At 26.8% G+C, this 13,745-nt stretch overlaps 1 protein-coding gene across 12 annotated transcripts in view; it reads left to right on the top strand.

Moving 5' to 3' along the window:
- LOC111680611 (protein muscleblind) overlaps positions 1-13,745 on the top strand; it is a 135,260-nt gene that overhangs the window by 88,636 nt on the left and 32,879 nt on the right. For 5 of the 12 annotated variants that reach the window (XR_006941388.1, XM_046955015.1, XM_046955017.1 and 2 more), the window contains exons 4-7: positions 403-582; positions 3,891-4,124; positions 6,179-6,220; positions 9,190-9,313. Coding sequence is in view for 10 of the 12 variants with exons in the window: in XM_046955015.1 (XP_046810971.1) it covers positions 403-582; positions 3,891-4,124; positions 6,179-6,220; positions 9,190-9,313 (580 nt within the window). In the remaining 2 variants the exon portion in view is untranslated. Of the gene's footprint in view, positions 1-402; positions 583-3,890; positions 4,125-6,178; positions 6,221-9,189; positions 12,070-13,745 lie in introns of those variants that run through there. The other 7 variants (XM_046955010.1, XM_046955011.1, XM_046955014.1 and 4 more) reach the window with 5 other exon arrangements.

Raw genomic sequence — 13,745 nt, forward strand, 5'->3', positions numbered from 1 at the left:
ACTAGAAAAGAACTAGAACAGAACTAGAACAGAACTAGAACAGAACTAGAACAAAACTAGAACAGAACTAGAACAGAACTAGAACAGAACTAGAACAGAACTAGAACATTAATAGAACAGAACTAGAACAGAACTAGAACAGAACTAGAACAGAACTAGAACAGAACTAGAACAGAACTAGAACAAAACTAGAACAGAACTAGAACAGAACTAGAACAGAACTAGAACAGAACTTGAACACAACTAGAACAGACAAAGGCAGAACTAAAACATGGTTCGAAAATTAGTTTAATTTCTGGCTAACACTTAATGATTTTTGGAATTATTGGTCTAGAGTTATAAATATTTTAATTTTTTTTATTTTAATTATATTTCCCCATTTTTCTCTTTTTTATTTTCTAGGCCACAAATCCTTATTTAACTGGCATACCTGCTAACACATACAGTCCATATTTTGCACCTGGTCATTTAGTGCCTGCCTTATTGGGTCCTGATCCTACAGCTGTCTCACAATTGGGACCAGTTGTACCGCAAGCGGTACAAGTGGCTCAACAAAAAATACCACGTTCCGATCGATTAGAGGTGAGTTTTTTGTCAAAAGCATGTTTTTGTTAAATTCTTTTTTTTTTTGTTTTTATCAAACTTTTACTATTTAACTTTGACTTTATATTATTAATACTAATTAATGTTTGAGTTTTGTTGATTTTTTAATTTAAAATTTTTTTGTAAAATATTATGACGGAAAAAATTATAATAATTAACTAAATTAAATTATATAAAAAAGCATGTTTTTTATATAAGTTTTTTCTGTTATTGTTTTGTTATTTAAATATTTATAATTTATTTAAAAAAAATAATAAATTTTTAATATTGTATATAAAATTTTAAGTTTGAAAATGTCTGTTTATGAAAAAAAAAATTAATTATTTTTTTCAAATTAACCAAGTGTTAAGCTTTTATACAAAAGAAATTTAAATGAAACAAATTGTATAAATAATTTTTTATTTATAATTTATTGTAGTTATTATTGTGTTTATTTTATTTTTTTATTTTATTTAACTTTTAACTTTAATTATTAAAAAAAAAAAACTAGAAAAAAATCACACATTCGTATTTTTGTTAACAAAATAAGGGTTTATAACTTTTTTTACTTAAAAAAAACCAATTGGAATTTGTCTTTTCTTTGTTTTCTTTATATTTTCAGTTAGTTTTTCTTTCCATTACCCAGCTGCTTGAGGAAAGCTCATTTTTTAAGTTAAAGTTTTTTGTTTAATTAAAATAATTATTTTCATTTTATTTATAAACCTTTGCAAAGCTTTTGCTAAAAACAAAAATAAAAAATCTTGAAAATAAAAAAGAAAATGAGTTTAAATTATTACATATAATTCTGAAATATTTCCAAATTCGAAAGTTATCTTGAGCTTTTGATTTAAAAACTTCAAAAAGCTTTTTCGGTTAAATCAACACAAACCAAATATTTGCTTCAAAATTTTAAAAATCTATCAGTACAGTGATTTCTTTTTAAATCATGGCATCAAAAAGCTTATAAAGCTTTCAATTAAGTTTGTATTTGTTTAATTGTGACAAGCAAAAGCTTGAATACTTTTAATTTAGTCCTTTATTCAAGTTAGGTAAACAATAAATAAGATTTCAGTTACAATAGTTTTGTTTGGAAAATCATACAAAAAGCTGTTATAAACAACTTTATTTTAAAGCTTTATTGGTAATTACTTTAAGTTTTGCACAAAATATTTGATTTAAGCAAAATCGAAAAAAGCTTTAAAAAACGCTATTTTTTAAAAGTTTTTTTTTCAAAGAAAGCTCTTTCTTAAAAGGCTAAACAAATCATAAAGAAATTCCTTTAAAAAAGTTTAAGTTTTACAATTTTCGTTTCTTAAACTAACTTAAACTAAACTAAAAGCTCTCCTGATAAAAAACTTAAAAGTTTTTTCAAAGAAAGATAAAAACCTTAAAAAGGTACTTAAACTTTAAATTTTTTTAATTGAAAGCTTTACTGATAAAAAAGCTTAAACATCTTTCAATAAAGGTTTTCTTAAAAAAGCTATTTTAAAGCTCTTTTTTAATACCTAAAGAAAGCATAAAGAAATTCCTTAAAAAAAAGTTTAAACTTTATAATTTTCACTGTTTTATACTAAAAGCTCTCAAAGCAAACAAAAACAACTTCTTCAACTTACATTGAAAGCTTTCAATTTGCAGTGATTTCAATTTCAAAATTTTCTTGAACGAAAAAAGTATAACAAGCAAAACTTCCACAATAAAAATATATTAAGTTTGACCAAATATTTACAAAAAGCTTTTATTTAAAGCTTTCATATTCCCGTAATAGTATTGTTTCTAAAAGAAGTTTAAAAAGCATCTCCTTATTACATATTTAAGCTCTTAAACAGTAAAAATTTAAACTTAATTATCAAAAAGTTAGTTTACTTTAAAAGCTTTCAATTTACTGTGTTTTAAACTAAAAACTTTCTCTAGTGATAAAATATTTCAAAGCTTTCGAATAAAAGCAAATGAATTTCTCGAACGAAAAAGCTTTAAAAGAGCAAATGCACTCGTGTCAAAATTTCCACAATTACTACATTCAATTAGACCAAAAATATACAAGAAGCTTTTAATTAGAGCTTTCTTATTGGAGAAATAGTATTGTTTCTTTGAAATTTTTAAAAAGTTTTCTTTTATAACATATTTAAGCTCTTAATAAATAAACTTCCTTGAGAAAACAAAAAAGCTTTGAAAGCTTTTAAATGTAAATTATCCAATAAGAATTTAGAGCTTTCTATTTACTGTGATTTAAACAATAAAAGTTTAGAGAATGAAAAAAGTTCAAAAAGCTTTCAACAAATGAAAATGCCTTTCTCAAATGAAAAGCATAAGTGTTAAAACTTCCACAAATACATTCAATTGGACCTAAAAAACTTTTATTTAGAGCTTTCTTTTTGTTGTTATAGTATTGTTGCTATGAAATGTTTAAAAAGCTTTTAATAAAGTTTTCTTTTATAACATATAGAAACTTTTTATAAAATAAAATTTCTTAAAAATACAAAAAAGCTTTGAAGTAAAGCTTTCATTAAGAACTTGATTAAACAAACTTTCGCCCTTTTTTAACCAATTGGTTCAATAAATTCCACCAAATTGTGATAATTTTTGCCTAAAAACTTAACCTTAAACGTGTTTTTTTACTAAAATAATTGTTGTGTTTTATTGAAAAGAAAAAATTTCTTAAAGAAAATGTTAATTAATGTTTTTTGTTTGTTTTATGAGTTTATGTTTACAAAAGCACTAATCGAATGCCATCAAATTAAAACCCCCCAAAAAAAGCTAGCTCCAAAAAAAAAGCTTAGCAAAAAATCTAACAAAAATTGGCATGCAAAAGTTTTGCAAACCAATAAAAACAAAAGCTAAATATTTTGCCAGTTAAAAAAAAAGCAAACAAATAATTAACCAATGTTAACAACAAAATCCTTTAACAACAACAACAAAATAAAAAAATTTAAAACATAATTTTCTTTTTTATTTTTTCTATTAAAAAAAAAACAAATCAAAACATTGTTTACTTGAATTACCTTGTTCCATTTGTTATCCTGCGTCCATGTGAAAACCACCAAAAATAAAAAAAAATTAAAAAAATAATAAAAAAAACACCATGTGCTACAAAAACAAAAATATTACACCAACTACTACAACAAACAACAAAAAAAATAAATATCAAAATAAAACACTGCTGTTGCTGCTAAAAAATATGCTACAAAATTAAAAAAAAAAAAAATATCAAAAAAAATCAACGCTGTGCTCTATGAAAAATCAAAAAAAAAATATATATCCCACCAACCTAAAAAAAAAACAAAACCAAAAACACGCAAAACTCTTAATAGGTTTGTCGTGAATTTTTACGCGGTGCTTGCAAACGTGCCGAATCTGAATGCCGTTTTGCACATCCGCAGGAGAGTGTTGCCCGACACGATGATGGTTCCATTACGGTGTGCATGGACGCCGTAAAAGGTAGATGCACACGTGATCCCTGCCGCTATTTTCATCCTCCCTTGCACCTACAGGCACAATTAAAAGCGGCGCAATCACGCGCCACCGCTGTTGCTGCAGCCGCTGCGGTATGCCAAATTTCTAAAAAAAAACAAACATATTTTTTTTCTATTATTACCTTTTCTTTGTGTTTTTGTTTTTATTTTGTTTATTTTTCGTTTATAATTTTTCTCTTAACTCTACCTTTTTTAAATGCTTAATAAACATTTTTTTAAGTTATTTTATTATTTTATTATTTTTTAAGCCAAATATCTTTTTATTATTTTCTCAATTTTTAACCTTTTTAATAGCACTTTGTTCTTTGCGTTAACACCAAATCATAACACACCATACAAAAACTATATACTTATTCAATATTTAAGTATTACTCTAGTATAGTCCATATATTTAACATTTATTACTTTTAAATTGTTATTGTTTAATTTAGCAAAAAGTTCCGTTTCCAGTAGCCAGCATCTTTTAAGTTCAATTTCACATTTTTTTTATATTTTTTAAGAACGCCGACAATGAACTAGACTCTAGACTAGACTAAAAAATATACTAGACTATAGACCACACTATACACTAGATTATAGACTATACTATAGATTAGACCAGACTATTGACTAGACTAGTCTAAAAACTAGACTACAGACTAGACTATAGACTAGACCACAGACTAGACTATAGACTAAACTATAGACTAGACTATAGACTACACCACAGACTAGACTATAGACTAGACTATAGACTAGACTATAGACTAGACTATAGACTAGACTATAGACTCGACTATAGACTAGACTATAAACTAGACTATAGACTAGACTATAGACTAGACTATAGACTAGACTATAAACTAGACTATAGACTAGACTATAGACTAGACTATAGACTAGACTATAGACTAGACTATAGACTATACTGTAGACTAGACTATAGACTAGACTATAGACTAGACTATAGACTAGACTGTAGACTAGACTTTAGACTAGACTATAGACTAGACTATAGACTAGACTTTAGACTAGACTATAGACTAGACTTTAAACTAAAATATAGACTAGACTATAGACCAGACTATAAACAAGACTAGAATTTAGACTACACTTTAGATGTGACTATAGACTAGACTATAAAATATACTAAAGACTAAACTATTAACTATATTATGAACCGAATTATAAACTAGACTAAAGACTAGAGTACTATAATCTGGTCTGTGGTCTATATGGGCTTTTTGCACTTATATTTAACAGTTAGTATAAAAGAGTAATATACGCCAATAACTGACTTATTTTAAGGCTTAAATATATACTTTAAAACCATATAACATAACTGCTTAAATTGCTTCTCAAAATAAACCAAAGCTAAGGTTTAACAAAAAAGATATTACAAAAGAATTATATAAAAAGTCCTCCAACAAAATTTTCCTATCTAAACTCCTTTTTAAACCCTTTTCGGCTTTAACTGTATAAATTTGTATTAAAACTTAACAGAATTTTTAAACTATTTTACCAATAAGTCATTTATTTATTTTCTTTAATTTCATTAATGTTTTCCTTCTTTTCCTTTTAATTTTTGTTGTTTTTATGTATTTTTTAATTATAAACTTAGTATTAATCTTAAAAAAAAACTATATTTTTTAAGAAAAAAAAACCATTAACAAAGTAAATTTTTAACAAAATATTTTTTCCTTCTCTTTTTCTTCCCAATTTTTTTTTTTTTTGCTCAAAAAAAAATGCAAATATCTATTTTCCAACACCCTACTTCAAACATTTAAACTTTATTTATAATGTATATGTGTGTGTGACGCTATAACTCGCTCGTAACGTCTTGTTAAACTTCCTAACTTATTTTTTTTAAATGATTTTGTTTTTGTAATACTACTACCACTACTATTACTACTACTATTGCTACATCATCATCAACACCACAACCAATACTACTACTACCTCTACTATTTGTCCTTCTACTACGCCACCATTTTACACCAAATTTGCTTGTTTCCAACCAAAAAAAAACAACCAACGTCATGCTACAATTACAACAACAACAAATATTTGTTAAATATTTTTGTTGTGTGTCTTGTAAAATAAAAATAAAAATCTGTAAATTTGAAACAAAAAAAAAAAAAACAAAGATGGATGTTAAAACGGTTGGTTCATTTTACTATGAAAATTTTGTAAGTACTAATGTAATGTTAAAGAATGTAACAACAACAAAATATTTCTTTAAGCTTTATTTGTAAAATATTTATTACAATTTAATTTGTTTTTGTGTCTTCTTAGTACTTTTTAAGTTTATGTTTTAAAAGCTTTTTTTGGGGGGGGTTTTACATTAAAGTTTCCAAAAGTTAAGAAATTTAAGAAACATTTTGCAAATAACAGTAACAAACAGTTTGTTGTTTAAAGGCAAATTTAAAGACTTTTTAACTAAAAGTACTATTATTAAAAATAGTACTTTTTCTTGATTTGTTACTACAAAAATGTACTTTCTCCCACAAAGTAGTTATTTTTTTACATAACTACTCGATTTATTAAGCTTTTTTAAGGATTTGAAATGTTTTGTAATAAAAAGTACTTTTTTTACAGTAAAAAGTATTTTTTACAAAAAAATACTTTTTTAGGAAAACTAATAAATGTTAAAGAAAATTTCTAATTTTAAGTATTAAATATGATTTAAAAAGTAGAAAATAAAGTTTCTTTACAAAAAGTACTTTTTTTTACAAATATTTCCCCTTTTGTTACAAAAAGTACTTTTTTTTACTTATACATCCCCTTTGTTACAAAAATTACTTATTCAAAAAACCATGTGGTTTTTAATGGAATTCAAAGTGCTTTTTTAACAAAAAGACCTTTTTTGCAGTAAAAAGTACATTTTACAAAAAAAGTACTTTTTTAGAAAACCTAAATGATCTTAAAAAAATTTTTAATTTAAAGCATTAAAAATGATTTTAAATGTAAAACTGTAGGTTTCTTTAATAAAAAGTACTTTTTTACAAATATTTCGCCCTTGTTACAAAAAGTACTTTTTTTAAAATTTCCCTTTGTTACAAAAATTACTTTTTCAAAGAAACTTTGTGGTTTTTTAAAGAATTTGAAGTGATTTTTTTTAACAAAAAGTACTTTTTAACAAAAAGTACTTTTTGCAAAAAGTACTTTTTTCGAAAAAGTTTTAAATGCTTAAGAAAATTTCTAATTCGAAGCATTTGAAATAATTTATAAAGTGGAAAAAAAAGGTTTTCTTAACAAAAAGTACTTTTTTACAAAGATTTTGCTTTTTTACAAAAAGTGCTTTAAAAAAAAAACATTCATTTTGTTACAAAAAGTACTTTTTCAAAGGTACTTTGTGTTTTTTTAAAGAATTTAAAGTGTTTTGTAACATAAAGTACTTTTTACAGCAAAAAGTATTTTTTTAGGAAAACTAATATTTTTCTTAAGAAAAAGTACTCTTTTACAAATATTTCGCCTTTTTTACAGAAAGTGTTTTTTTACAAAAATATTAGTTTTATTACAAAAAGTACTTTTTCAAAGAAAAAATTTATATTTTCAACGAATTTAAAGTGTTTTGTAACAAAAAGTACCTTTTAACAGATAGTACTTTTCTACAAAAAGTACATTTTGTTACAAAAATTTACATTTCCAAAGAAATTATTTAACTTTTTACAAAGTTCATGTTGTTATATACACTTTTGTCCCCTAAGTATAGAAAAGTAGTATTTTTACTAAAAAGTACTTTTTTACCAAAATATTCGCTTTTAAAGTACCTTTTTGAAAATATAGATTTTAAGCAATTTTAAGTAATTTTTAATAAAAAGTTTTTTTTTAAAAAAAGTACTTTTTAAAAATAAATACTTTTTTCTTAAGAAAAAAGTCCTTTTTTCAAGAAAAGTAGTAGAATTTTTGGAAAATTTCTTATTTAAAGTAAACATTTTTCTTTAAGTAGAAGAAAACTAGTATTTTTACAAAAATGTCGTCCGTTTAAGAATCTTTTATATAAAAAGTACTTTTTTGAAAATATAGTTTTTTTTTTAAAAACGCAAAAGTACTTTTTTTGCAAAAAAGTAGTTGATTTTTTGAAGAATATATCGTCTCATTTCCTATATTTGTTTTTTAAAGAAAAATTATGGATTTTGTTTAAGTACTTTTTATTACAAAAATTCGACTTTTATAAAAGTATTTAAGAAAAAAGTACTTTTTTCTAAAAGTTAAATTTAAATAAAATTTTATTAAAAAAATTTTTCAAGAATTTGTTTTTAAAAAGTACTTTAAGTGTAAAATATCCCCCTGCCCCTCATAGTGGCTCTTACATAAAAAGTACTTTTTTCAGAAAATTTTTACTTTTTTTTTGAAAAATTTACTTTTTTTTTAAAAATTTATTTTTTTTAATACTTCCTTTTGATTTTTTAATAGTACTTTGTGTTATTTTGTTTTTTTTCTAAAGTAAAAAATTTGTTACCTTTTTTAAAAAAAAGTACTTTTTTTAATTAAACTAAAACTGGCTTTTAAATTGCTAGTACTTTTATAAAAATAGATGTAAATTTTATAAATAACTATAATTAATAAGTAATTATTGCTAATTATATAAGAAAATATCTTTAGTACTTATTGTCGAAAAAAAGTACTTTTTACAAAAATTATATTTTTTAAAAAAAAGTAGTAACTTTTGGCTATTACTGTAAGAAACATATTATATTAAGCTTAAGTTGTAGTTTAATACTTTTTAGTTCACATTAAAAACTGTACCTTTTATTGGAAAAAAATACTTTTTTATAAAATAGTACTTTTTGAAAAAAGTATATTTTTTACTTTGTAAAAAAGTTTCGCTTCATAAAGTGTATATTTTTTTTTTAGAAAAAGTACTTTTTGAAAATATTACTTTTTAAAAAAATATTTTTTTTTTTTTTACTTTTCATAAAAAATTGTTTTAAAAAAAGATTTTTATTTAATTATTTTTATAAAAAATTTGCTTATTTAAGATTAATTTTAACAATTTTTTAATTTAAATTGTTTTTGTATAAAAGCTTGCGAATTGTTTTATTTTCTTATTTGTGTTAAAAGCTCAAAACTAATAATTTGTAGTAAATTTTGCACAAAATTTTATGTAAAATTGTTCTGTAATAATAAGAAAACTTTTCTATACTTATTTTAGGCTTATTCTGGCATGGTGCCCATTAAACGTCCTGCTGCTGAAAAGTCTGGCATTCCTGTGTATCCCGGTGCAACAACATACCAACAGTTAATGCAATTGCAACAACCATTTGTACCAGTCTCATGTGAGTATCAAACTCAAATTAGCACAAGCTCTACTACTACTGCTCCTACTACTACTATCAATATCAATTGTAATTCTACTACTACTGCTGCTGCTGCTAGTGCTGCTACTACAGCAACAACTACAACAACACCATTAGGTGCTAATGTAACACACCACAATCACCAACAACACAACCACAACCAACACCTTAATCACCTACACCAACACCAACACAACCTACAACAATTGTATAATTTACAAAATTCCCATTTATCCCAAAACCAAAATAGTCCATTAAACACTACACAACAACAACAACAACAACAATCCATGTCCCAATTATCCAATACTATAAATAGCAACTATAATAATCATTTATCAAATATTGCTAATAATTTAAATAGTAATCATAATAGTAATATTAATAATAGTAATTTGTCCATGATGAGTACATTTAACAGTAATAATAACAATAATAATAATAGTAGTAGCAACAACAACAACAACCACATTACAAACTCCAACAACAGCAACAACAGTAATAATAATAATAATTGTTTATCATATATAAATAATAATTTAAATACTAGTAATAATAGTCTTAAGTTGATTAATTATCCAAATACTACTACTACTACTATTACCAATACCAATACTACTGCTACTACCACTACTACTACTACAGCTGCTGCGTCTGTGGCTTTAGCAACAGCTACAAATGCAACTACAACAACTGGTGGTAGTAATTTAGATAGTAATTCTGGTAATAATACCAATATTTCTACTACTAGTACTATTTCTACTACTTCTACAACAACTGTTAATAGTAGTTTAAATGCTACTGCTGCAACAACAACTTCAATTGCAGCAGTTTTAGTTAACGACAGTAATAGTAGTTTGAATGCTACGGCATCTGTTAAACAAAATTACAACAGTAATGATCAAGAGTATGACAGTGAGCTTAACAACAACAACAGTAATAATAATAATAATGAGCAGGAAAAAGTTACAACATCCTCGTCCGTCTGCTCCTCCTCCACCAACTCTTTGTCGTCATTGTCCTCAACGACGACTACTTTAACGCCTACATCACAGTCAAATAGCAATATTGCTTTAAATAACACTTCCTTAGATGATGTGGAGCATACTAATGAAAAGCTTAAAGAGGGCATTACTACTACAGCTAATAATACAGCAACAACTACGACAAATACTACAACATCAACTGCTACTAACAATAATACAAATTTCCAAACTTCTCTTAACTCTAATGAAAGCTATAGATATTACAATGGCTTAAATGGTAACGAAGAGAAATCTGTTAATGGTAATAATACACTAACAAATGGTTTAACTGAAACTGCTGTTGCCAGCTCTTCCTCCTCCTCCAACTTCTCTTCCTCATATGTAAATGGCTATAGCACTCCCAGCACGTCCCAACACTCTTCCAGCGGTATATTACCTACACCGCCAGCTACTTCCTCAGTGGTAACTAATGCCTATCAGGCTCAACAGAATATGCAAAGATTGTATCAACAGTCTTATAATGCCGCCGTGGCCAATACAAATTATGCCAATTTAATGGCCAGTTATGGTCATCAAACCCCAGTTTCGAGTACCTCGGTCTCGCCCTATACTTCACAAACTATCACAGTACCTTCGTATTCATATGCCGGCACAACAACTACACCCTATGCTTATAGTGCTTATCCTACAGCAGCCCAGGCAGCTCAGGCTAATTATTATGCCGATGCTGCCGCCCTGGCCAAGGAGGTGGCCCAGAAAAACTATGCTAATGCTCTGAAAGCGGCCAATGCCAGTGCTAGTTCTTTGACGGGTAAACCTTTAACAGCAGCTGCTGCTGCCTACTCAGGTATGGCTTTGAATAAGGCCTATATGGCTGCTCCTGGCCAGCAGGTTATGGCTCAACATGCTGCTTTTATGCAAGCCCAAGCTCAGGCTCAAGCTCATCATCAGCAACAGCAGCAGCAACAACAGGCTGCCGTAGCTGCTATGGCTGGTGCTCAAATGCGTTCTTATCCCGGCATAACAACGCCGGTTGGAACACCTGTTCATGCAGCTGCTGGCAGCTCGGCATTGTTATCCCGTCCTCCCTCAGCTGCTGCAACGGGTTATTTAACCGCTTCTCCCAATCCCGCTTTATTAAGGGGTCAACCCATGACTTTACCCGCGGCTCCTAATGCTCAATATGCTGCCGCCCTGCAGCAGCAGCAACAACAGCAAGCTGCCTTTTTCTTTCCCGGCATGATGGCCTCAGCACCCGGTTATCCTTTTGCCGCCATGGGAGCCATGCCCTCGGCTTCAGGTTTACCGGCTGGCATGACCCCTAGCGCTCAACTGGCAGCTGCCACAGCCTCTACAGCTGCTGGGGCCAATAGTGCTTTAGTCTTAAATCCCTACAAGAAAATGAAAACTTCTTAAGAATCCCCTCCACCCCCTGAAAAAGTCTTAGAGACTAAGTTACGAACTCTCTAACTTATTTCAATAAGTTAAAGCTTTTTAAGCTTTTCTTCTAAGGTTACACTATGATTATAACAAAATAGCTTAACCATTAAAAGCTTTTTCGTTTATAAAAAGCTTTTGGTTAAGTTATTTAAAGAACGAACACCCCTTTTCCCCCGTTTTCAAGTACTTAACTACTTTAAAAATAATTTTAATTAAAAAACGAACTTTAAAAAAAAACAAAAATATTTTAAATTAAAAAAAAAAACAACAAACAAACAAATTTGTGCCTAGTTTTTAGAAACTTTAATTGTTTAATATTTAGGTTTTGTTAGATTTTTAACCCTTTAACGTTAAAGAAAAAAAGCTCTCTGTTTAGTTTATAAAAAAGCTCTTTTTCGTTTTAATTTGCTTACATATATTTATTAAAAGCTCGAAAGTAAAAAGTAAGTCCACTGTTATAATAAAACGATAAAAAAGGGGGTAAAACAAGCAAAGCTCAAAAGCTTTCATTGGAAATTTTTTACATAAGATTTTCAAGAAAATATCGCAAAATTTCAAAAGCTTTTAAACAAATTTAACTTAAAACTGCTTAAAGTTTTTTTACTTTAAGCTTTAATATAAATCCTTAAATCACAAAACTTTCAAAGAATCTATATGGCAACTAAATCCAAAAAGCTTTATTTATCCGAAAAGCTTTTTTCATGAAAAGCTTTTTCTGCAAAAAAATCTTGAAAAAAGAAAGGTTTTTGAAAAACAATATTTTGAAAAAAATCCTTTTTTTAAAAAAACCTTTTTAGAAATCTTTAAACAAAGCTTTTTAAATTTTTTTCTTAAAACTGAAAACAAAAAGAGCCATTAAAAGATGAAAAACTAATTAAATTTCCAAAGCTTTTATGCTTTTTTAAACCAATATTGCTTAATCTTGCCCTGGCTTGTTGCAAAACCCCCTTTTTATCTGAAAACAAATAAGACTCCTTCTTTAACATTTAAAATCCTTTAGAATTTACGATATAAAAAAACAACTTAAAGACCTCTTTATAATTTAAAAAAAAAAGTTTATTATTTTATTTAAAAAAAACCCTGCCTTAATTTTTGCCATAATTTAGTTGGAACAGTTTTTATTTAGTTATACTTTAATTTTTGCCATTTAACGTAATAAACAACAAGAGCTTTTTAAAAGCTCTTTATAATTAGGTTCCTTTATGTGAGAGAAAACTAAAAAATAAAAACAACACAAAAACGACAACTACAAACAATATAATTAATTTAATTACTTAATTACATATATAGAAATAGAAATAGTTATAGAAATTAAACAAATAATGAAAACGAAGTACTGTGATAGCTTTCTGTTTCTTGTCAAGAAATCTATGAAAAAAAATGCAAAAAAATTACAAAAAAAATTTTTAAATTAAAAGCTTGACTTAGTACGGCGTTCAAAACATGTTTTACTTAATTAGTTATTAGCAACGAAATATTAGATTTTATTCAGCTTGCTGCAGACAGTTAGTTAAATATATTAAATCTTAAACATTTGTGTTTTTCTTTAGGTTCCTAACAATTAATTAAATAATAAGAAAAAAATAATTTTTATCAAACAAATATACATATATCAGGCATGGAAAATCGGTATATTTAAATAGCACTAACTAATAACCTAAACTTAACTTATCTTTTGCCACACTTTTAATTTTAGGTTACGCGGCAGACTAGACTATAGACTAGATTGACTAGACTATAGACTTGAGTAAAGAGTAGACTATAGACTAGATTATAAAATAGACTATAGACTAGACTATAGACTAGACCATAGACTGGACTATAAATTAGACTATAAACTAGATAATATAATAGAGTATAGACTAGACTATAGACTGAACTATAGACTAGACTATAGACTAGACTATAGACTAGACTATAGACTAGACTATAGACTAGACTATAGACTAGACTATAGACTATACTATAGACTAGACTATAGACTA

The sequence above is a fragment of the Lucilia cuprina genome, chromosome 6 (assembly GCF_022045245.1).
Source record: "Lucilia cuprina isolate Lc7/37 chromosome 6, ASM2204524v1, whole genome shotgun sequence".
Lineage (NCBI taxonomy): Eukaryota > Metazoa > Arthropoda > Insecta > Diptera > Calliphoridae > Lucilia > Lucilia cuprina.